Here is a 23569-nt window from a genome sequence, read left to right as displayed (position 1 = left end):
GACGGAACAGATGTATTCCAATGATGAAAGTGTAGCAAAGCAGTAAACTAAAATACCAAAAATATATGTGTGAAGTACATAAATTTTCAACGGAATTATATATTTAGCTTTTTACGCTTTTCACCGTTCTAAAAATATTTAATAAATAATTCTTAATTTTTTCAGCTGTTGCCCTTTTTTGATGACAACAGCGGTATATTCAAACACTGAAGATAGGCAATGGAACTCACCGCTTTTCTCTCAAGCGGTACTGTATAAATCAGAAATACATTTCATCTTACACAATGCTTGCTATTATTAACAGGCTTAAATTGTTTCATGTCATATAATACCTGCAAAAGATGTGTGCAGCACCAAGAATTTAACTGACCAGTCTAGAAACTGAAGATCATAGCTGTGTTTACATAGTTTTTAAAAAATAATGTACTGCTTAAGACATCTTAACAAAAATGAGAAATCTGTAATAGTCGTAGGTTTTGGTGTTGTTGCTGTAGCTTTGCCGTGCCATGCGCAGGTACTGTCGGAGGCCTGGGCCTGACCTCGACCGCCCACCTGGCCTTGGAAGCGTGGCCGAGTCGTTGAGCTGCCTAAGCCGTTCGGCTGAGATGGGCACTGACCTCCCCTTCTCACTTGGAAATCCAGAGCTGGAAAGCGTGTATCTGAGAGCTGTCGCTTGAAGCATGTGAAATGGTACCAGTGCTGCGTAGTAGGCTTTGTCTCTAAAGGGCTGCATATGAAACCTTTTCCACTGTCACATCCCCCGACGCCCCCCAGACTGGCAGGTAGTTCAGTTTTGTTTCGAAGACATTACATTGGCTTTGGTGGTAAGGTAGAAGATGGCAAAGAAAAGGTGTGAAATTAAGAAAGGGACAAAAAAAACCCAACCCCAAAACAAATTAAGAAATTGAGATACTTAGGAAATAGAAGTGAGGGGGGGGAGCAAATAAAAAAAGTGACAGGATTGATTTCAGCAGAGTTTGTATAAATACTCCATCTTCAGTTGCCAAATATTTGTGTTACTGGCTAAAAACTTAGTGTTTCAACATATATATTTTATATGGACTTAGTGTAGAGTTATGTTTTTATTTCACTTGTTCTTTGTGCTCTTGAAAAGCAGATTTAGAATGGAAAATTCATGTTATGTACATGACCATATGTCTAATATTTTATCTGTGCTTTCCTTCTGTAGCATTTAAAAATAGCTGCTATACTGTAGTAATATTTATCTCGAACTTTTTAAACTGAAAATGATACACATTATACAAAACGGTTCTGAAAGAAAAATACTATTCCTGCTTGTCTACCATACTAACCGAATTCTTTTCCAAGGATAATAGTGGGCTAAAATGAAGTAGTTTCAGAAGGGCAGTGCACCGTGTGTGGGCTGTCTTTAGGTATATTACGTGTTAATACCAGGAGGAGAGAGTGTGCGGACTAGGTAATGGCGGCAGCTTCTCGCTGGTGGTGTGTTACTTGGCCACGCTCATTTGTAAACAGCTGAACACATTAGACTTTGTAATCAAAGCTGAAAGATCTATAACTTCAAACCATTTTATCTGTAAGGTGGTGAAGTCAGTAGGTGGTAGATGCTGGAATTCTGCATAAATAATTTAATAAGAACCAAGTTAATTTCTTAACCAGTTCAATTGTTCATGAAGTAGTTTTCTGCTTACAGCCCGTGGCCAGAGCAACCTTTACTGTTCGTAAGCCCTGTAGATGCAAAGAAAGTTCACTTGGCCAGGTGTGTTGTGCTGGGCAGAGGTATGTTTGGGATTTGGTATAGTCTTGTGTATGTAAGAGGAAAGCATTGCTGTATGCTTAGCCCTTTTTACCTTTTTTAGTACCACAGAATGATGTCATCACACTACAAGGAATGGAGTTTCCAGAAAGTCTGAGGAATAAAGTAAGAAGTGAAGAGTGTAAAGCTTGATGTTCCGTTAGCATAAGAATTCTGGGGCCAGTGTTCACAGTATCTATTAAATAGTCTTCCTGTTTCTTAATTTCAATGGAGCAAAGTATTAATGAGTAGGCTAACAGTAAGTGATTAAAGAACCCATGATGTCTAAGTTTACTCAGTGAGGAGGGAAGAATATATGCTGTAAAGAACTCATGCAGATTAACATAACTCAGCTTTCAATAACTATAATTCATTCTTTTTTTTTTTACAAATTCTTTTGAATTCAATACCAGTTTTGGTACAAATTTTCTAATGAATTTTTAACAATAGAAATATTTTTAAAGGTTGCATCAAAATAGTTACATTTCAGTATGCAAGCAAAAAGCCAGTGAAGTTGCACAGAATTTACCTTGGCATGTAGTTAACAATCCCCAAAATATGCCACAGAAGCATTCTGGAGTTAATGCACTAGTTAGATTCAATGGCAGTGTACTAGAAATGAGAAATATTTTACACTTTTTATTTAAATTGAATCATCTTTAGCCCAAGACTGCGAAAGTGGAGGGCTGGTGGTCTTAGCACTGCTTGCTGCTCTGGAATAGCCGGGTGATGGTAATGCAGTTCTTTTGCTGCAGAGTTCCAGGTGTCTCTAGATACTTTTGGGTTTTCAGAGCTATCTAGCTCATGTACCGTGTTCACTTAGGCTGTTCTTCTGCAGAGGAAGTTGTCATAGCTTGAGAAATAACTGGCTGGAGCCGTTGATTACCTCCTGTTAGCTGGAGGCTATGACCTTCTTGCCTGAAATACCTTTGCAGGTTCTGTCATGCGAAATCTGGTTTGTTTAAATACGAATTCAAACTATACCACTAAAGGTAGTTTAAAGTAATCCATCTGACTTAGCACGTGGGTGGAAGGACAGAACTTAGATGGTGACAGGACCTGAGTTTTGGGGAAGGTGGCTGCTGCTTGTTGTATGGTGGGTTCTTAAACTGCGGTAGTTAAAGCCAGAGGGTGACGTTCAGTTGAACTAGTGGCTTACCCTGTTTTGACGTGTAGTTTGGTTTTGTTTATGTACTTACTTAGTGTTTCTTGCATTGGATTTGTGTTCCAGTACTGCTAAGTGATTTCATCTTTGTCTGAACTAAAGATACTTGTGCTTCTGGGCTTGGACAGGATGGTCCTTCAGGAAAGAGATATCTGTGAAAGTTCAGGCATGCATCTGGATTCGATAGAATCTGTGTTCGAGCACCCTTCTCTCCCCAAGTATCTCAGGAATACAGTAGAACACCAAGAAACTTCTGAAGGCAGATGAGTCTGGGAAGTCTGAATCTGGAGTTCAGCTCCTCACCTGTAACTCTGTATGCCAAGTTTCAGTCTATTGAGCTGGTCCCCTTTCTGTACATTCTAAAGAAAAAAATTGATGTAGCACCCCAAAAGTCACTAACATTGTAGACTGAGGGAAAGAATAGCCAGTAGGTAGTAAAAATTCTGTTACTACCTAGATGTGAAATTGGCTTTCAGACACTTGAAGCCTGCATTCAAATTCTCCTTTCTCTTTAAATTTCATTGTAATCGTAGCTTGGTTTGTGGTAGTATGCAATTGTATTATACACAAATACTTGGTTTCCAACAAAGGCTCCTAAAGAATTGCTTTTATTTTAGAAAATAAGTATTTAATATTGTCCGTGTTGCTGTGCTAAAGTTTGTTGTAACTGGTAGCTGTGGTAGAAAGAAGTAAAATAAATAATACTAATTTAGAAATAAATACATTTTACACTATATCACAGTTTCACGCTGATATTTAGAAGTTATAAAATCTGATGGACTTGCCTATTTTTCCTTTAAATAGCTTTTTCTATGGAAAATAGCAGCTTATAATCATTGCAAGAATGATGTAATATTCAAAGTTTGATAGTTCATCTGTAGTGAGGAAATACTGTAAATATTTTTATGGAAAAAAGTACCTAATTTTAATACGTGGATGAATTTTGCATTTCTCTGCAAAGGTAGCCGTGCATCTGTACTATAATCAACACATGAAAGAACATTGCTTCGTAGAAGAAACAAAATAGTTAACGTAGTTTGATATAAAATAGTTATTGGAAAAATACAGGAGAAGTAGGGGTTTACACTGATACTAAACACCTGCGTGGCCTTGTGAAATAGCTGTTTCTTAAGGCGTTTCTGGTACCTGTTCACACCTAGAGGTGTACGAGTTCTGGTGTGTCAGATGATCTCGCTTCTCGTCTCATGCAAAGGATCAGAATTCTCTCTGGAAAACTGGAAAATGAAATAACAGTAAAAATTGTTTCTGTTTGGCTTTTTTTGAACTGTATTACTTGTAGAAGCTAAATGCTCTAGAACTGGGATTCCCAAACTGCCTTTGCTAGCCCGTACCACGAGCAGCGAGCGCTCCGGTCTCTGAAGCGCTTGCTCACTGCTGAGCATACACGGGTGACTCTCAGCGCTTGCTCTTTACTGTTTTATTTACGTCATTACGCCTTAAATAGGAAGTGCGTATAAATCCTAAATCATGCTCTTACCTGTCTGTTGCAGATAGGCTATGCCTCTTAATAATTTGCCATATAGTAAGTTACAGGGCATTCGCACTGAATAATACAAAATTCAAATCAATAACTAGTGGTTTAGTTGTCAGGTGTGAAGTGCTGCAGAGTGTTATTTACAGGGGCTGTCGAAACTTTATCTGCTGGGGTTTTTGTACAATTTTGTATGCTTTGGTTAAAAGATTAAAAAAAAAAATCCAAACTAGCCACATGGTTCATTTTTGTGATAATTTTTTTTCTCTCTGCAGCTCTACTGAGAAGTCATTTCCCTGGAGATCGTCAGGTATTATCTTTTATGTGTACATTTTGTTTGAAGCCCAAAAAACTTTATTTTCTTGGCGTTTGTTGCTTGTTTTGAAGCAAACTGAACATCAGCAGCAGTGCTACATATCAAGTATCTTTTCTGAAGTATAACATTAATATTCTTTGTCATGCATGAAGAGGCTTGGGTGTTCCTCTGTTACTGTAAAATGTTGCTTTGGCTTAGAGGTAGTTGCAGGTACTTTTCTTGCACCTTTTTGTGCCTTTGCGTTTTTGTGTGAGATGTGACCATAACAAAAATCTTGGGTATTTGGTCTCCTTTGCAATTAATTCAAAAATACTTTTGAGTCTTCCCCTTGACAGGTAAGGATCATGAAAAAATACTGTATGTTTTAAGCTTGAAAACCAATTTTCTTTTTACAGATACTCTTATTTAACTGACAAAATCTGCAGTAAGGGAAGGTTTTTCTGAGTACTTTTTCTATTTTTGTATCTCAGGATAGCTTGAACTTTCTTTCCAAAACAAGAAATGTTTGTCTTGTAGTACTTCTACATCTACTCTTGAGTATCTTAGGTGACATGGCTAGGACTGTGTCTTAAAAGTGACATTCCAGTGTCTGCTGAAATAATCCAGTCTATCCTTCACACATCAGAGCATTCAACTGGTTAGGGTTTTTGCATCAGTTAAAATGTTTAACACTGAAGAGTCACTCTTCTGAGCAGTGGCCATCTCTTCAGAGTGATGAAGTGTGTGTGCAGGAGTCAACACGTCAAACCACACAGCAGGAGCAGAAATGGGACCTGGACTCCCTACCAGCTGCTTTTTGCACTGCATCGTGCGTCTCCGGTTCAATCACGTACTCTTCAAAGAATGTGTTAAGCAAAACTGGTCTAATGTAATCAGAATGCAATTAGCAGTGTAGGTAGCTTGTTCGGAGATTCATTAACCAAATTCTGCATACTGTTAGTGTCTTATCTGTATGTACGGACGCATGCAGTTTGAAGAGCTACCTAGTTTCTGCTGTACGAAGAATAACACTTTGTAGTTATCTGCTTGTTCACTCAAACGTGTTCGTAATTATGGTAGTTGTGACTGTTTTAGGTAGGTACATCTCAAACTGTCTACTTTCCCTTCTCCCTGTTTGTTTTGTTTAGAGACTGAGCTCTTAAACTTGTATATACCTGTGTTTACATGGTTTCGGTTGCCATCCTGGTATCACCTCAGCTGAGGCACACATTAGCTTTTTTCCTTTCTTTTCCTTTCTTTTAAGTCTAATACGCTCAACAGCCTACTTGTCGTGGCATTTCAGTTTTGCTAGTCATGGTGATGCTTTCCAGGTACTGTTTTAGCAATGTTTCTAGACAGAAGTAAAATTTGTTTTTTCAAGTAATTGAGAAATCGGTTTTACTTATTCTTTCAATGTGGAATTATTCTTTTTTTAAATCGCATTATTTCCTCTGTTTCTGTAATGTTCCAGTGACAGTTCAGAACTGGTGAAGATACCTTCTGACAGATCTCGGTCGTTGTTTTACTGATTTATCTCATCTAATTGCATTCCATTTCTTTATTTCCTCCTCAGTTTTTCCTGTAACTTATTCTCTGTCTATTGTTTATTTTTCTCCTTGACTTTCTGTTAGTTCCTCTCTTTTTCTTTCATCTATCCAGCTCATATTTTTATTTTACCCTTTAATTCTCTCCTCCCATTTGTGCGTTTCTTTTCTGTAGAAATCTTCTGTTCACATCCTTGCTAAGAAGTTGCTTAGCATATGGCAAAAAATCATATTTCTGTTTAAACACTATGTGTTAATATAAATCTAGGTTTCTCACATCTCTGTGTATCTAAAGTAAGGCTTTTCTGGAGTAATTGCTCAGAAGTGGGCATGTTTGAAAAAATATGTTATTTGCTTAGCATTTTGTGATATACATTTCATTTAATGTTTATGTTGTGATTATAGCATGATTGTAGGTTTTACTTACAGATTCATTCTTGAGCTTTGTTTTGAAGAGGTGTCACTAGATGATGTTTTATCAACTGCAAGCTGAAACATACTAAACTTAAAGTTGCATGAAAACACTCCCTTAAATCACCTTTTTTTCCTGACTCTGGATAGTAGTTTATATCATAAAAACCTCAGTAGAGGATGTGATAAGACGTGACTGTAGCTGTAATTGCTTTATGCATCGGTAGAATTATACTGAATTTTTAACAGAAATATAAAATGATGTTGTTTTGCAGATGCTTATAAATAGAATATTAGATCAGCAGCCATTTATAAAGAGGCTATTATTTTATTCAGGGCACTCTTCTCATTATTTATAGTAGCAGAGAGAGCTAGAAGGACAACAATTCGTTTTATTGTCCATTCTTGCCTTTGTTAGGGACATTGAGAAAGCATTTGCTTGGTGGCAAATGTGTGATGGAAGTGAGGTTTTGGTTCAGACCTCTGTCTGAGGAACATCTGTATGGCACTGCACAATTGAACTTTATTCTTCTGTGTGTTTCTCCCAAACTGATTATTTGTCAGGTTGATTTAGTATCATGTGGTATCAAGTAACTAAAATAACAGGGCCTTGAATTATTGAAGCAGAAAAGATAGGCGATTAAAATACCGAAGTTGTGTATAATTATAATGTAAATGTCCCAGTCCCCACAAGTATTTTATTGTAAAGAATACGTAATACCCACTGATGTCTGTTATATGTTATCGAGTTAGTGTAACCCGAGCTGTTAGGGTGAGTTATTTCAGTGTTGGTTCTCTGTATCATTTCTAGGCATACTGATGATTAAATTAACAGAAGTATAGTAACACTTCTCATTAAATCTTAATTAAATTTGGTCATAATACTCCTATTATAGTAAATTAATTAGCGTCAGATTTTACTGGATGGTTTTGACCTAAGAATGTACTACTGATAAATAACTGGGATGACTAGCTGTAATTTCCAAGATGTACTGATTTTTCTAATATGTTTTTTAATCTGGTATTTGAATAATGTTCAAACATTACTCATAATAGCAATTAACGAGCAACATTTTTAGTATGAAAGTTCCATTATGGCCAATTGTGCAAATAGTGAGACACCAGCATTTTGTGTAGAGCTATTGGTAACAATCAGTATTTTTTTACGGCTTGATAGGTACAAATACATTTATGGTTTTTATTTCTCTTTTGAAGTATGCTGTAATAACAACTGTTATAAAGAATTTCCAATAGCTCGTCTGTCAGGGTTTTTTTGCTTTGTGTTTTGTTGGTTTTGTGTGGGATTTTTTTCTGTGAGTGCCTCTAGATTTTATATCACGGTATTCTTGCTCAGTTTCAGAGAGCTTTTGTTAGGTGTTGCATGGACTTTATTTCAACCCTTTTTTTCGTCCTCCTCCTAGCGTCAGATTTCTTCAAACTCCTCATAGTTTTGCCTCTTTCTGTGACGTGCTGTTGTACTCGTGTCAGAGTGCTTAGCAGGCTTCGCTCTCCACAACTCACAGCTTTTGACATGAAGCAGTCGCAGACGTTTTTACTGGACCGTTGCTTCTTAGCATGTTTCTTTTGGTTTCCACTCCAGACTCATTCATGTATTTCTTCAGCAGGAAGGTACCTATCTGATGTTAGCTTTACATGTAACACACATTTCCTATGCGCCTTATTTAGGGGACGTTTAGATTGGGTATTGGGAAAAATTTTGTCCCCGAAAGGGTTGTCAGGCACTGGAACAGGCTCCCCAGGGAAGTCACCGTCCCCGGAGGTGTTTAAAAGACGTGTGGATGTGGCACTTAGGGACATGGTTTAGTGGTGGGCTTGGCAGCATTGGGTTTATGGTTGGACTCGATGATCTTAAGGGTCTTTCCAACCTAGATGATTCGGATTCTGTACTGCATCTCTGATGCTTGTTCTTCATCAATAAGCATAGCATGATGGCAATTGAATGCTTAATATTTCTGTCAAAATAATTTTGATTCTGTTTTTCTTGTTGTTTCGTGTCCTCCTCTTTGTCCTTTTTTTCTAAACTATGTTTTAACTTTTTCCTTTTGCATAACAGTGTTGTGGTGTCTCCTTTGCTTTCTCTTATGCATGATGACATTTTGCTGTCCGTAAAGTTCAGCTAATATACTTAGAACTCAAGTTAGCATAACAGTCATTAAAAAGTAAACATTTGGATAGTAGTATATGAAGTAAAAAATGCATAAAATTTAGAGCAATCTTTTGTAAAATTTGCAACTTCTGTTGATGATACACAAAGAAGGATGAAATTCAACTCAACCTTTTACCTATGAAGCTCTTGAGATTATAGGACCTTAATAAAAGTGATAGCTATCTTCTGTGCGCTACAACACAGTTGCATAATCTTTCTACTCTGCAAAGTATACTTACGAGGTAATCAATTACATTTTTCATTAAAGCAGATTGCAACTTACATTTGAAAAATTAGAATGGTAGAACTACATTAAAACTACAAGAAGCAAGATTCTTGGCCATTAGTATTAACGTTCTTTTCATTTCATTTGGTAGATGATATCTGTCTATCAGTAGGCTCTGTTAGTGTTGAAGTTCTCCGTTAGTATGTGTGAGAAAATTGCTGTGATTGAGTTTACAGGAAACTTACGTATGAAACATTGGATTTATCTGATTCATTTATTCTTTCAGATCCTCCAGCCACCAGTGTGAACAAACTGCAAGTGTCAGAGAGTGTTCATACCAATGCCTATGACATTAGGACAGAACCAGAGCAGAGGAACCTCTACTCACCAGAACAGACATCTCTCCATGAAAGTGAGGGTCTGTTGTGTGCATTTTAAATATTAGAATATATTTTGGTATTGATTGTATAACAATGTAATACAGTTATGAATGCAACAAATAACAAAGTTACATAATATTTTTTGTGAAGTCGTTGAATGCTTTTATTCTTATGCTGGCTTCATATCTACAGGGTCTGTAGGTAACTCAAGAAGTTCAACACAAATGAATTCTTATTCTGACAGTGGTTACCAGGAAGTAAGCAGTTTTCATAACAGCCAAAACTTGAGCAAATCAGAAAACAGACAGCAGCATTCCCTAGTTGGAACTGCTAATAACCATTTGGTGAGAAGCTTGCGAGCGGAAGGGCAGACATCAGTCCAGGTATGCTCAAAACAGTACACTTTATCTCTGTCTGCAACACAGTTTTGAAAACAATAATTGTATCGCTGGACCAACCTTTGTATAGGCTGGAATTAATGTTATTAAATTACACTTATTTAACACCTTCACTGGTTAAAAAGCAGAAATCACTTGTAGCAGACAGACTAGTTTGCTGAAAGGAGCGTGCATGTGATCCAGTTCATTCACTGGAGCTGAAATTAAGTAAAACTTCTGAGGACTCCTGACTGCAGAGTATGCTGCTGATATACTATCAAGAAAGTACCACTTCCGTAAAATTCAACTGTGATATTGGGGAAAACTTCCTAGGATTTAGCCTGTGTGTAAAGAAAGTGATTAAAGGAAGATGATATTTCTGTTCTTGTACATTCTACTGCTTCTAGCTCTTCTCCCCTCCTTTTTCATTAATTAGAATGATAGTAAGACACTAATTGACAAAACTTTATTAGCTTATACTAGAACTCTTTGCATTACAGTTCCTGACTTTCCAAAGTGGTAGAGTAGTGAGCAAAGAAAGCATAGGTGCATATTAACATAGACAGCCAAATAAGAATGAGGAACGGCAGGTTTTTTAATGTTAAATTGCTGTTTTATAGATTAAGAAATGCTGGTTAGAAAAAAGTTACAGGAGAACTTGAAGGAATTATGTTTAGGGTGAAAGCTACTCTTCAGCTGCTTTTATATATTGTTAATTTGTGTGCATTTCTTGGACTTCTCTGTCATATGGAGAAAAGTATCCACTACATGTCCTAAATGATAAAACTAATAAATGTTTTTGTTTTCAAACAGCCTTCAGTTAATACTGTTACCAACCGAGTCATGAGACGTGTCAGTTCAGTCCCATCCAGAGCACAGTCTCCCTCTTACATGGTCAGCACAGGTGTTTCCCCTTCCAGGGGGTCGCTGCGAGCGTCCCTGGGTAGCGGCTATGGTTCTCCATCGGTTACTGAGCAAAGATCCCTTACCTCTCACGCGTATTCATCCACTACTCTGCCAGTACAGCGGGCAGCATCCCCGTATGCCGCGCAGAGACCTGCCTCCCCGACAGCTGTGCGGCGCATCGGCTCGGTGACATCCAGACAGACGGCAAATCCCAGCGGCGGGACTTCCCAGTACCAAACGTCAGTCAGAGTTGGCTCTCCTCTTGCCCTTACTGACGTACAAACCAGAGTAGCTTCTCCATCCCAAACTCAGCTGGGATCTTCTTCCCCAAAGCGTTCTGGCATGACTGCAGTTCCACAGCATTTGGGAACAACACTGCAAAGAACAATTCATGATATTGAACAGTATGGACAACAGTATGACATATATGAGAGAATGGTGCCCCCACGTCCAGATAGCCTTACAGGTTAGTAAAAAGGTAAAGACGCAGCTTAAAACTTGGTACAGGCCTACAGCTGCAGAAACCCCGTAATGCAGTAGTTGCTTTATGACTGAAGCCTTGTAGTGCTAGGACATAATTGTAGTAGATGCATCAAATCGATTGTAAATACTAATGTCAAACACGATGTATCAATACTGTAAGTTCCTTGTGAATACTGTCCTTCTCTTTAATTACTAGATTGCTAGCCATGCATTAAATTAAAACATATGTTTTAAATAGCTAAGTGAGATTCTGAGACTTCCAAACACAGGCATTTCAGTATTTTTGAGGATAAAGTACATTTAAATGTATGTGCAGGTTATAAACAAAGTAAAAGATACTAGGTTTGAACTGGGTTTACATCTAGTTGTTTCTTAAAATATGTAACTCGGCATTACTGAATTTTAGTCTTTTTTCCCCTAAAATTTCTAGGCTATCTCAAAGTACTTTGACTTAAATGTAGAGTAACCAATGTAATATTAGCTTAAAATAAAGCCTTCAAAGGTAGAAGCTGTTCATCTGAGAGGCAGCTCTTACTAAGATGCAGTTACTTTACATCTTAAGTTGTGTGTGTGTTGCTGGATTTGTTCTGACCCTTATCTAAATGAGCACAGGCAAGGTGATTTTGCAGTTGGACCATATGCTCTTTTGAATAGACTGCAATGTCTGGTTTTTCTTTCAAACTATTGTACGGCAGGAATCCCAAAATACTCTCATTCCTCAGCAGAAGGTGTAAGGTGTCTTCTCCCTCACCTCTGTTTGCAAGACATAGTAATCTACCAGTCTGATAACGAGGGGAAAAAAAAAAAAAATCAGTTTGACATGACAGGCTGTTCAGTAGTTTAAATGCATGCAGTCCAGTGGGCTGCATAATTTGTGATCTAACAGCAATCTTGTACTCTAAAATATTAAGTTACTTTACAAATACTACTGCTTGAGAATATCACCTTGTCTAAACAGGTGAACTGATGCATCCTTAGAAAAAGGGAGTTATTGGGATAGTGAATCAGTAATTCAGAAACAGGTGTTTTAAATTTAATGCTTTTAGTATTAAGGAAGTAATTAGCAATTGTGGTAGTGACGTGTAGAGAGCATCTTATTTTATAGCCATCTCCACTGTGATCTGTCTAGGAAGCTTGAAATGGTGCGACTTCCCTGTTCTCTGTGTTACAAACGATGAGTAAGAATCCCTCAGTATTATAAAAAAACTCATACATTTTCTAGTATAAATTAGTTTTCATGTTTCTTTAGAGGGAGCAGTTTAATATAAACCCTGAAATCTTAAACTCAAATTTGTACATGGTCAGTTTTCTGAGAGGAATTTTGGATGCAGGGGAAGGTTAGTACTGTAGCAGCCTTCAGTACGATCCAGAGCCCTTCCGGGCTGTGTAAGCGGCAGGAGAGGATGGGCGTGTGGCGAGGTCCTCTCTTCCCTCTGTGCTTACGGTCTCTTATGAAGGGCATCATGTGGTGCATGTTCTGGGAAAACTGTAACGTTAGTCGGAGGAGTGTCTTCCCAGGAGGCAGCATCACCGCCGGGGAGGTGTGGGTCCAGCTGCCTGCTTTGCGTTGGATGCAGGTCCAGCTGCCTGCTTTGCTTTGTTGAAGTCCCGCTGGTTTCACCACCTGTAGATGTGTTTTCTTAGTGATGACATGTGAGACCCTCAAAAGTTTCCTTGCAGACACTCAGATAGAGCATGTCTGTGATTTTTTGGGGAAAAAAATATTCAGATGCAGAATGCATTTGGTTACACAAAACATCCTCAGCTGGGTAGGGAGGAGAAAATACAACGAAAGGCTCATGGGTCAAGATAAGGACAGGGGACAGATCACTCACCAATTACCATCACAGGCAAAACAGATGCGACTTGGGGAAAAATTAATTTAATTTATCACCAATCAATTTAGAATCATGAGAAACAAAACCAAATCTTAAAACACCTTCTCCCCACCCCTTCCTTCTTCCCAGGCTGAATTTCACTCCCAATTTTCTCTACCTCCTCCCCCCCAGCGGTGCAGGGGGACAGGCAATGGGGGCTGCACTCAGTTCATCACACGCTGTCTGCAGCTCCTTCCTCCTCACTCTCTGCCCCTGCCCCAGCGTGGGATCCCTCCCACAGGAGACAGTGCTCCACAGCTGCTCCAGCGTGAGTCCTTTCCATGGGTTGCAGTTCTCCATGAGCTGCTCTGGCATGGGCTTCTCTTTCCACAGGGCCACCACTCCTGCCAGGAGCCTGCTTCAGCGCGGGCTCCTCACGGGGTCACAGCCTCCTTTGGGCATCCCCCTGCTCCAGCGTAAGGTCTTCCATGGGCTGCAGGTGGGGATCTGCTCCACCGTGAACCTCCATGGGCTGCAGGGACAGCCTGCCCCGCCATGGTCTGCTCTGTGGGCTGCAGAGAACCTCTGCTCCGGCGCCTGGAGCACCTCCTGCCCTCCTTCTGCACTGACCATGGGCCCTGCAGAGTTCTTTCTCACATATTCTCACTGGTTTCTCTCTGCTGCTATTCTTCTATGCAGGGGGGTTTTTTTCCACCTTCTTACGTATGTTACCCAAGAGGCGCTGCCGCCGTCGCTGATGGGCCCGGCCTTGGCCAGCGGCGGGTCCGGCTGGCAGCCGGCTGGCACTGGCTCATCGGATATGGGGGCAGCTTCTGGCAGCTTCTCACAGGAGCCACCCCTGTAGCCCCCCCGCTACCAAAACCTTGCCACGCAAACCCAACACATGCCAAAGCAGACGAAACAGTATTAATTTTATAAAATAGTTCGTAAACTATCTTTTAAAACCAAGAGTTATGGTGGTTGTGTGCCTTACTTGAACTTGTGAATGACTAAACATTTAAAAATGTGTTTGCCTTGGCGCTGCCACCCATATGTTACATACTTTTGTGATAACTTTTTTCTAACTCTGTTAATTTATGATTTGATACAGTGTGTAGATGTTGTAGATAAAATCTTCATATAATTTTAGGCAAGAAAAATGACAAAAAAGTATGTTGTAAGATTGAAAACATTAGGTTAGCAGTCTGTGAAGGGAAGCACGAGGAATGCCAAGAGCAGAAGGACCTGGAGTAAGTTCAGAAGAGGTGAAGGGGAGGTCAGGCCACTGTAAAATGCTGTAGAGAAAAGTCAGAGTGGAAGAGGACCCCGTGGCAAGGTACATCGTCGAGGCAAAGGGAGGAGTATTGTGTAATTGTTTCAAAGGAAATAAAAATTCAAGAGACTGGAATAAAGATGTTAAAAGCTTTTCAGAATTAAAGAGAGTTTTCCTGGTAGCGTAATATTCAAAAACTGAGTTGGTGTAGGTGACAAAAGTGGTATGTAGCAACTCTACAAGTAAACTAAGTTTGAAAATAAATATGAGTTTGGGTTATATTTTACTAAATATGAGCATCTGAGGCTTGTTTAGCACTTAGCTAGCCAAAGGGTCGGCCAAGGAGACGATTGGTCAGGAGCGTGTAAGGCAGCGAAGCAGGTGGTACAGCAGTGTGGGAGACTGGAGAGGAGTGTTGAAATACAGCAATTAGGAAATGCTTCCAAAGAATTTTTTTAGGAGTAGGGGAGAAACAGAGGAGTGCAGAAGAGCTTTTCCTTTGGGTGGTGCATCTTGTCGGTGGCAAAAGTTCTGTACCCGCAGTTCCAAGAGCAGCACAGCAGCTGGCAAAGCTCGGATAGGAAATGGTGAAGAACTCTGAGAACTAACTAAATCCTAACTATTTTTCCACTCCCCAGGTTAGTATATTAGTACTTCTCTTGTAGACTCTGGAAGTATAGCTTATAAAATAGGGGAACTAGAATGCTTTAAACTAGAGCATCAAAAATAGATGAGAAAGTTGGTGGAGGATAGCTAGTTAGTACATCACCAACACCAGGAAGCGATGTGTATCCAAAGCATGTGTTAGATAGTCAATGTGCTGTCTGTCAAAAAGTGTTCAGGACTGAAAAAGAAGTACGGGATTAAGACTGTGCTACTAACCTCCTAATCAGGGTGGCAACAGTGAACTTAATGGGAGATTGGTTGCTCATTCAGTTCGTAAGTAGTAAGAGGAAAGACAGATCAGTGCTGGCTACAGAAATACAGTAACACGCTGGAATGCACAGAAAGAAGTTCTAGGCAACGTGAATGAAGTTTACGTGGAGCAGCTGGGGGGAGAATGTTCTCAAGGAGAATCAAGTGTGAACTTGTACAGTGCTATTCAGAATGCTGTTACTGAAGAGCTGTTCTGTACCTCTGCCAATAATGGACTTGGATCTGGCACTGCAAAAGTGGTGGCAGGAGGTCCACTGATGAGGAATTTAAGTTAAATGAGACAGATAAGCTAAAAGGAATTCAAGAGGAACAGCTGAAAGGCAAGGTGAAAAAAGACATACTCGTACATCTGCAGCATAGCTGTGTATATATATACACACACACACACATATCATGGGCTATTTAAAGCTTTATAAAGGTTTAATTTTTATGTATAACTTTTATAAAGACTTTTCTCCACATGCTGACATCTCTGCTGCTACTACCAAGAAGACTTTTGCTCCTGCAAAAGTCCTCCTGTGTTGTTTCGCTTTCAGGATTGTGACCCCCTTTAGGCTGTGCCCTGTTTCACAGCTGGGTTTCTGTCAGGTTCACAACTTACCTTGTCATTGCTTAATCTGTGAACTGCGCGTGCTGACTTAGCTTTTACTCTGTATGGTTTAGACTTTCAACTGTAAATGCTACCAAAAAAGTTGAGTTGGAAAACTTCAAGTTGTCAGTGTATGGACAAGATTTTTCATCAAACAAATGCTACTTTGTCAACAAATCAGTATGAATCATATAATAATGGAAAGAAGCTTCATGAATAGATCTTTGTAACTGTAGATGTAGCTAACACCTTTTCTTGGCTAAAAGCAGAAAGATTCAAGCATGACAGCTTTATTATTTTTAATTGATACGGGCCATGTACATACTTCCTTCTTCTTGGTTTTAGGCTTGAGGAGCTCATATGCTAGTCAACACAGTCAGCTAGGACAAGAATTGCGGTCAGCAGTATCTCCTGACTTGCACATCACCCCCATCTACGAAGGCAGAACTTACTACAGCCCTGTGTACCGCAGCCCGACTCATGGAACGGTGGAGCTGCACCAGGGGTCCCAGTCAGCACTGTACCGGACGGGCTCAGGTGGGTGAAGGGCTTCCAGAGCTCCTCCATTGACCCTGTCCCAGCGCCGCACCGAATTTACTGCCTGGAGGTTTTCTGGGACCTGTGGCATATAGGAGAACATGTATGAGATACGCAGTGCCAGTTGAGAAGAATAACTAGATGTCATAAACTAAGAGAATAGAAACTAGGTTTGAAGGACTTGAGATAACCAGCAGGAATAAAAAGCATTTGTGATGTTTGTAAGAACTACTTGGGGCTATAGATCAGTGTCAGCTTAGGGTCAGAACGTTATCACACGCTCAGGTACATCCAAGCAAACTGTATTTCGTGACACAAAATGTTTATTGCTTCCTCTTGCATTCTCTGTGCATCATTCTCTTATGATTTGAGTTTATTTTCTTTTTTTAATTCGTCAGTACAGTGAAGTGATAGCTTGCACACTTAAATTACCTACCACTTCTTTCACGATAAAAATACTGGTTTTGCTCAACTTCTCAGAAAAGGATAATGTTCAAATACTATGTCTGAAGATCGTATACTGAAACATTTCTGTAGCATTTCATAGCCTTGCTACTTGGATGTTATGAAGTGCCTAGGCATTAGATTAGTATTAGAACTGATTTTCTGTAAAGGGAAATGTAGTACATGTTGCAGTGCAGTTTGTTCTTTAAGGTTGATTAATAATTTGTATAGTGGAGTAATTTCCAAAAACTCTCAAATTATTAGAGCGATTAAACCAAGTAACTCTGTAGAAATATTTATAGGGAAGCGTCTGATTCATATGTCATGTTTTCATACGTTTGAAAATTGCTTTTTGTTGGAGGCAACAGTTTTTGCAGTTCTCCTGTCTTCTATGCCCTAGAGTAAACAAGTTAAGTTTGTCAGGATGTGCCAATGAGGAAATAGAACTAGAAATGGGAGTTCTCTCTTTGCCCGTCTGCCTAATACCACTTGCCTACCACAACAGCTCTGTTATGTCGGGAAGATACATGTTCCTGGTTTTGAAACAATCAGCTTAATCTTTGAAATCCTCCTCTCATTAGCTTTTTGTCAGGGAAAATGTGCATGTAGTTGGGAAAAGGAAAATATTGTATGAACTATAGACACTTCTGGTTACTTATTTTTCCTTTTTTCTTTTTATTACAGTTGACAAATTGACATTACTGTTAGTAATCAAATTTTATTATAAACCTTGGAAACATTTTGCATCCTGCTTTCTGCTTGATGGCACAAGATGCATTTCTTTCTGTAATTACTTGTTGAGGCAAGCTGAGGCATAAGCCTGATTCCGCCAAGCCTTTAGCTCTGTAACTAACCTCTCATCTTCCCTGGGACGCTGAGTCATTGTTCCCTTAAATCTGGTGGTAGCTTTCAACGCTGAGCACGGTACACATTTTTAAGACTGGTTGGTTTTTGTTTTGGTTTTTTTTTTTTTTTGCTTACACTTTTAACCATGTATTGCCTCTTGTCTTCAATAGACATTTGTTACCTAGTTTGTTTTAATACTGATTTTATACTAGGAGTCGGAAATCTGCAAAGATCATCCAGTCAGCGTAGCACACTCACATACCAAAGAAATAATTATGCTCTGAACACAACAGCTACCTATGCGGAACCCTACAGGTCAATGCAGTATCGCCTGTCGGAGGCCAGCTACAACAGGCTGCAGCACGCAGCACCCGCCGAGGATGGCACCACGCGATCTCCGTCCATAGACAGCATCCAGAAGGACCCCAGGCAAGTCCACCTGTGCTTTCGAGAGCCATGCATGTTTGCTGTAATAAGATTTTTAATACATTCCTTGAATATACATATGTCGCTAATTTAGATATTAGATCTATACCTTTATAGCTAAAGTAAGAAATGCAGTCTACTTGTTATAGTAAGAAAGAGCAGTATCTTTGCATTTAGTTGTTATTACATTTTTCTTCCATGTTTATTTTCATATAGAAGTTATTACAGGAAATACTTAGAAATTTTATGAGAATCGACTGGATTATTCCAAATACTTTTGAGTAACTCTACAGAGCAACCTGTAATATTGTAGTAAGCTTTCTCTTTATGGGAATGGGAATCAGGGTTTGAAAATTAGAAAGTATGTACCTGATTTATTCAAATGAATTTTTTATGAGCGGCCTGCTTAAATTTCAGAACAATGTAAGTTTAAAAATGATACATAAATGTACCATTTTGAAAGCAAATACCCATTCATATTTTTAAAATAGTTACTAGTTTGATGTTCTAAATGTACATACACAGTGTATGTACATGTATGGGCAGGTGACAAGTGTCATACTATCATTGCAATTTGTTAGAGACACTATTCAATAAAACCTTGTATTTTAAAATGGGAGTATCAACACCCAGTCCGTGCAAAGCCTGGAGGGATTTATGGTCCTGTTTATCTTCAGTATGGGGATGTGACTGCTAGGAATGCCCGTCCGTCCTCAGACTGCCGGTGCGTTGAGGCAGCTTCCGGGCACTCCTTGGTCGTGAAAGCACGTTACGCATTCCGCTCTTTAGAAGGAACTGAAAGCAGAGCCCTCGTGCTGGCGGATACGGCCTCCAGTGGTGCCTCGGGAGTCTTCCGTGTGCAAGCGTTAGGGCACCAAAGAACCTTTGAGAAAAGATAGCTGGTAGCTGTGACCAGGCTGGAGCCTTACACGGAAATCTTCTGGGCTTCCTCTGATACAGAAGGGTCATAGCGTGATTCAGTTATTTTGTAGTTTGGCCCTACCCTTCAGTCTTGAAAATAAAAGCATTCTTTTTAATTGATTTTTTTTTTGTTTGTTTGTTCTGTTTATACGTGGAAATTAGTATATTACTTTTCTTTTTTTATAACCTCCTGGTTTCGGCTGGAATAGAGTTAATTTTCCTCCCAGTAACTCTGTCTGAGTCAAAACCAGGACACACAGGTACTGAGAGGCTGGATGAGTTGCATTCGTCTGAATGATGTTCACAGGAGAATCTCCCCTTCAGCAGAGCTTGCTGGCTGAGTGCTGCTGCCGGCCCCTTCTGGCATGGCTCATCAGAAAAGTTGCTTGTAAGAGGGATGCTTCACATCCATAGCAAGGAACTTTAAAGAATTTCTGACTCAGTTTTCATTGCTGATGCACCACCTTCTCTGGTAACTTCACCGTGGAATGGATTTCCCTTACATTTAGTCTGTGTCGGCATCCGATGTGCGCATCGCGCTGTGGCAGAGGTTAGGTCGGTGTGGTACAGCAGCCTCAGACGGGGCTGTCTCAGAGCAGCGCTCTAGAACGAGAGTGAGGAGCGTTCCGAAAGCTCCTAGCTCTAGTGCAAAGGCGGTTTCCCCTGAGTTCTTCCCGCCATTACTGTGGAGAAATAAACCTGTGAGTTGCTGAGCGGTTCGAGTTAGGCACAGAACTGAGCTTTCCCTTTGTGGTGGCGGTCGGAACGCTGGGGCGACCCGGCTGGCCAGGCGGGCCTTAACCGTGGAGCAGCTCCCCAGATACTATGCGTGGAGTATCCTTTTCTCTTTCATTTACTTGTATAGGAGAATGGGAAAGCTTAGATACTACTTTTATTTGTTTCTTCGGTCTTCTTTTACTGGAAGAAGACAGCCCAGCAAATGTTAATGGATTTATTTCTAAATCTGTGAATTGGGTGTGGAAATGTTTAATGACTTTTCCAGGATTTGTCTGTGGAAAATCATTTTGTTTAACGAAGGATTTTAATGATTTTAGTCCTTGAATAACTCAAATTATGCAAACTTCCTGCATCTGATCATCATGATGAAATTTCAGGCTGCGCAGCTTTTGTTGAGTTTTAATTGGCTTCAGGGTGGGATGAACATCGCGCACTGAGAAAAATGTTGTGTGGAAGAGATGCACCTGAGCAGCAGTGTGAAGGGGGTGTCTGTTGCACTGTATATTTAAGTTGTGGGGGATTTATGTAGGTTGTGGTGTTTGAGTAGGTGTAATTTTAGTACGTACATGTATCTGTGTGATCAACAACCAAGCGACCTGAAGAACGCGGGATAGAAAGTGGCCTTTTGCAATGGGAAGCCTGAGAGGTGGTGCGGCTCGCGGTCGCTCTGATGTACCAGGGCTTCCTCCTAGCCCTGATACTCCAGAACAAAACCAGAATTGTTCAAAAGCACTTAAGATGCTCTAGTAGTCCTACTTAGTAAATAAATGTACATTTATAACTAACGCCTTCTCTTGAATGTGTTCGTCTAACGAAGGGAGTTTGCCTGGCGAGACCCCGAGCTGCCGGAAGTCATTCACATGCTGCAGCACCAGTTCCCGTCGGTTCAGGCGAATGCGGCTGCCTACCTTCAGCACCTGTGCTTCGGAGACAACAAAGTGAAAACGGAGGTACCACGGTCTTTACTATTTAAATTAGCTGTGAAACTACACAGAATGAATAAATTGAGCTTCCATGTAATGAACAGCTACATACAGTACTGGTATATTAGTTCATTAATGTATCATTTTACAAGAATTCTGATTTTTTAGAAATTGAAATGCCTATTCAAACTAGCAACAGCTGCTACATTTAAAAACAGTTGATGAGTCAAAAAAATACAAATATTAAGAATGGATTTCTAGTCTAGTTTTATTTTGAATCAGTGCATAAAAACTGTATCTCATGACGTTTGGCGTACAGATTGAAAAAACAATACAGTTATTTTGTCATTCATAACTCGCACCTGCATTATGGACGTGTAGTGTAGATGCAGTGTTTGATGTGCTGTATTGACACACAAGAGGGAGATTTAGCTGAAAAGTATCAATAGTTATTTGTTGCTTCGTTATTTAGTAACAGAAATAAGAATTACTTGCCTTGAAAACCTCTTTAAATTCTATTTTTTTAAATAGCATCCTACAATATATGCTTTCAGTGTGGTCCGTATCAAATAAATAGTCTGTAAGGTAATATTCAATTCCTAGCTACAGAAATCTTGCCAGATGAATAACTTGAAGCTTCAGGCCCACTGAGTGCCTTTAAAATACAGATTCCTGGTGGCTTTTGGCATAGCAGTGGCTTGTCTAGTTGATCAGTGCCAGACTTTGTGTCCCCAGGATTTCTCACTTACATGGTAGGTATATTTAGGTGTGTAAATATAGGCTTCCTTTTGAGAAACACACATTTTAAAGAGGTCTAAAAAATTTCCAAGTCACCAGTCTTTCATTTTATTTCTTTTATTCTGCTGAAGAGGTGATTTGACAGGTAAAAATCACATACAGTGTTCGTCTTAGACCTTGCATTTCAATTGATTTTTTTCCAAGCCTCTTCAGTTTGGCTGGTTTAGGGTGTTGATATTAACCATTGTGACACCCAGTGCAAATTTCAAGAATGTGATAGGGAGAAGATTCTGTTTTTCCAAGTCTCAACTTAAAATGATGTGGCTAAATCTCAGTTATGTTTTCATTGAGAATAATTGTATTCTCCTGGTGTTATGGCCAATAAAAGACACTGAACATTTAAGCTAAAAATCTGTGGAAACTTGTACACATTAACGTATTTCAGATAGCCCTCTGGCTTGCCAAACTAATCACTGTACAGGTTAGGATAGAAAAAGGGCCTCTGAAAGTGCTTTCAGTGCTGAACTAGAGAATGCTTAGGACTGTGACGTTTGACATCTCTTGTAACTCTCTGGCCCAGAGCCACAGCCTCTGGAAGCAAAGCATTCGGGAGCGGTGCTGCGTCTCCCTCTTCACCGTGGCCTCCCCTCCTGAGGGCAGCAGCCATTCCGCTGCTGCAGGCGTGGGCTTCTGGAGAGATCCTGTGCTGCTGCTTCAGGCGTCTTCTATGGGCGGTATGGCACAAAAGTTATTGTGCTATGCTAAAATAATACCAGGTTACAACAGGTCAATCTTATATTGCAAAATAGCTCATATTTTTTAAAACAGTGCATAGGAAATACTTTGGTAGCATTTTGGTGGCGATTTTTAATTTACAATTAATGTTAATCTTGTAAGTAATACTACTTAGTTATATCTTTAAATTTGTTTTATTTAGTAAATATTACAGAATTCTAAAATACTTTCCTCTTTTATCGTTTCTGTAAGGTAAACAAAGAACAGTACTATGTGGAAATGTGATTTGAAAACACTGTTAAAATTTCTAAAAAATATATAACAAAATAATAAATGCAACTAACCTGCTTAAAGCAAGCAATATAAACATTTCTGACAAAATTTCTGCAGAGTAGACCTTCCTTTTAAAAAGAACTTCAGATATGCCAATAGGACTAGTTATGTGCTAGTTTGAACTGATTTATGTGTGTGTGTGGCTAAGTTGGCATTTAAATCTTTGCGACTTCATATTTCTAATGTTCCCTAAAAAAGATATTCTGAGGCATAGGAAATTACTTTTAAAACGGCCTTACTGGGAAACCAAACTTTCGCAGTAACAGTTCTTCTCTGAGCACAGCGTGTCCATCAGCCTGTTCAGCAAGGGCGTGAGTGGTTTGCAGGAATTGTCAGCGCAGTGTAGCAATCATGTCATTAAGATTTACCAGCAATATTGCTTCTTGAAGGAGAACGGAGTGTACTGGCTTTGTAAAACTAAAAACCTTTTAAATTTGTAGAGAGAAACGGGTGAAATTAATGGGTGCTGATGTTCCCAACGTTCCATTTCCCAGGTCTGTAGGCTGGGAGGGATGAAGCACCTGGTTGATCTCTTGGATCACAGAGTCCTGGAAGTTCAGAAGAACGCTTGCGGCGCACTGAGAAACCTCGTTTATGGGAAGTCTACTGATGAGAACAAAATAGCAATGAAGAATGTTGGTGGGATACCTGCCCTTTTACGGTTGCTGAGAAAATCTGTTGATGCCGAAATAAAGGAGCTTGTAACAGGTAAGTTTTGAACAGAAACAAGCAGAGAACTATAATACAGATTATTTTTCTGAAGTGGACAAGACTGGAATACCTGGTAAGTGACTGGTATTGAGTACATCGACTGGATTTTTTTGTGAATACAGAATCACTGACTTTGATTACTGACAGTTAAAGTCTTAGCGCAGAAGTACAGATTCACTGGGAGAAGCGACTCGGGAGGTAGATGCGCTAAAGCTTCACGTAGGGTAAATTTTCCCCTGGTGTGAATCTCCTACGTACACAGCTAGACCTTGGACAGGTGCTTCTTTGTTGATTCCTAACATTTGTTTCATTAGAGGCTTTTTTTATCATCTGCTGACAACAGTTTTAAAAAAGATCTTGCAGAATTCATAAGATGGAC

The 23569-nt window shown here is 39.6% G+C and overlaps 1 protein-coding gene across 3 annotated transcripts in view; it reads left to right on the top strand.

Moving 5' to 3' along the window:
* The window catches only part of PKP4 (plakophilin 4), a 97947-nt gene that overhangs the window by 49199 nt on the left and 25179 nt on the right, over positions 1-23569 (top strand). Inside the window, exons 4-11 of one of the 3 annotated variants that reach the window (XM_075430028.1) lie at positions 4710-4744; positions 9364-9489; positions 9650-9840; positions 10648-11206; positions 16184-16375; positions 17878-18094; positions 20568-20700; positions 22974-23187. In XM_075430028.1, coding sequence (XP_075286143.1) covers positions 4710-4744; positions 9364-9489; positions 9650-9840; positions 10648-11206; positions 16184-16375; positions 17878-18094; positions 20568-20700; positions 22974-23187 — 1667 coding nt within the window. Of the gene's footprint in view, positions 1-4709; positions 4745-9363; positions 9496-9649; positions 9841-10647; positions 11207-16183; positions 16376-17877; positions 18095-20567; positions 20701-22973; positions 23188-23569 lie in introns of all 3 variants that reach the window. The other 2 variants (XM_075430030.1, XM_075430027.1) reach the window with 2 other exon arrangements.

Source organism: Opisthocomus hoazin, chromosome 9 (assembly GCF_030867145.1).
Source record: "Opisthocomus hoazin isolate bOpiHoa1 chromosome 9, bOpiHoa1.hap1, whole genome shotgun sequence".
Lineage (NCBI taxonomy): Eukaryota > Metazoa > Chordata > Aves > Opisthocomiformes > Opisthocomidae > Opisthocomus > Opisthocomus hoazin.
Note: the sequence above shows the minus strand (reverse complement) of the source record. Positions and strands in the feature narration are given on the sequence as shown.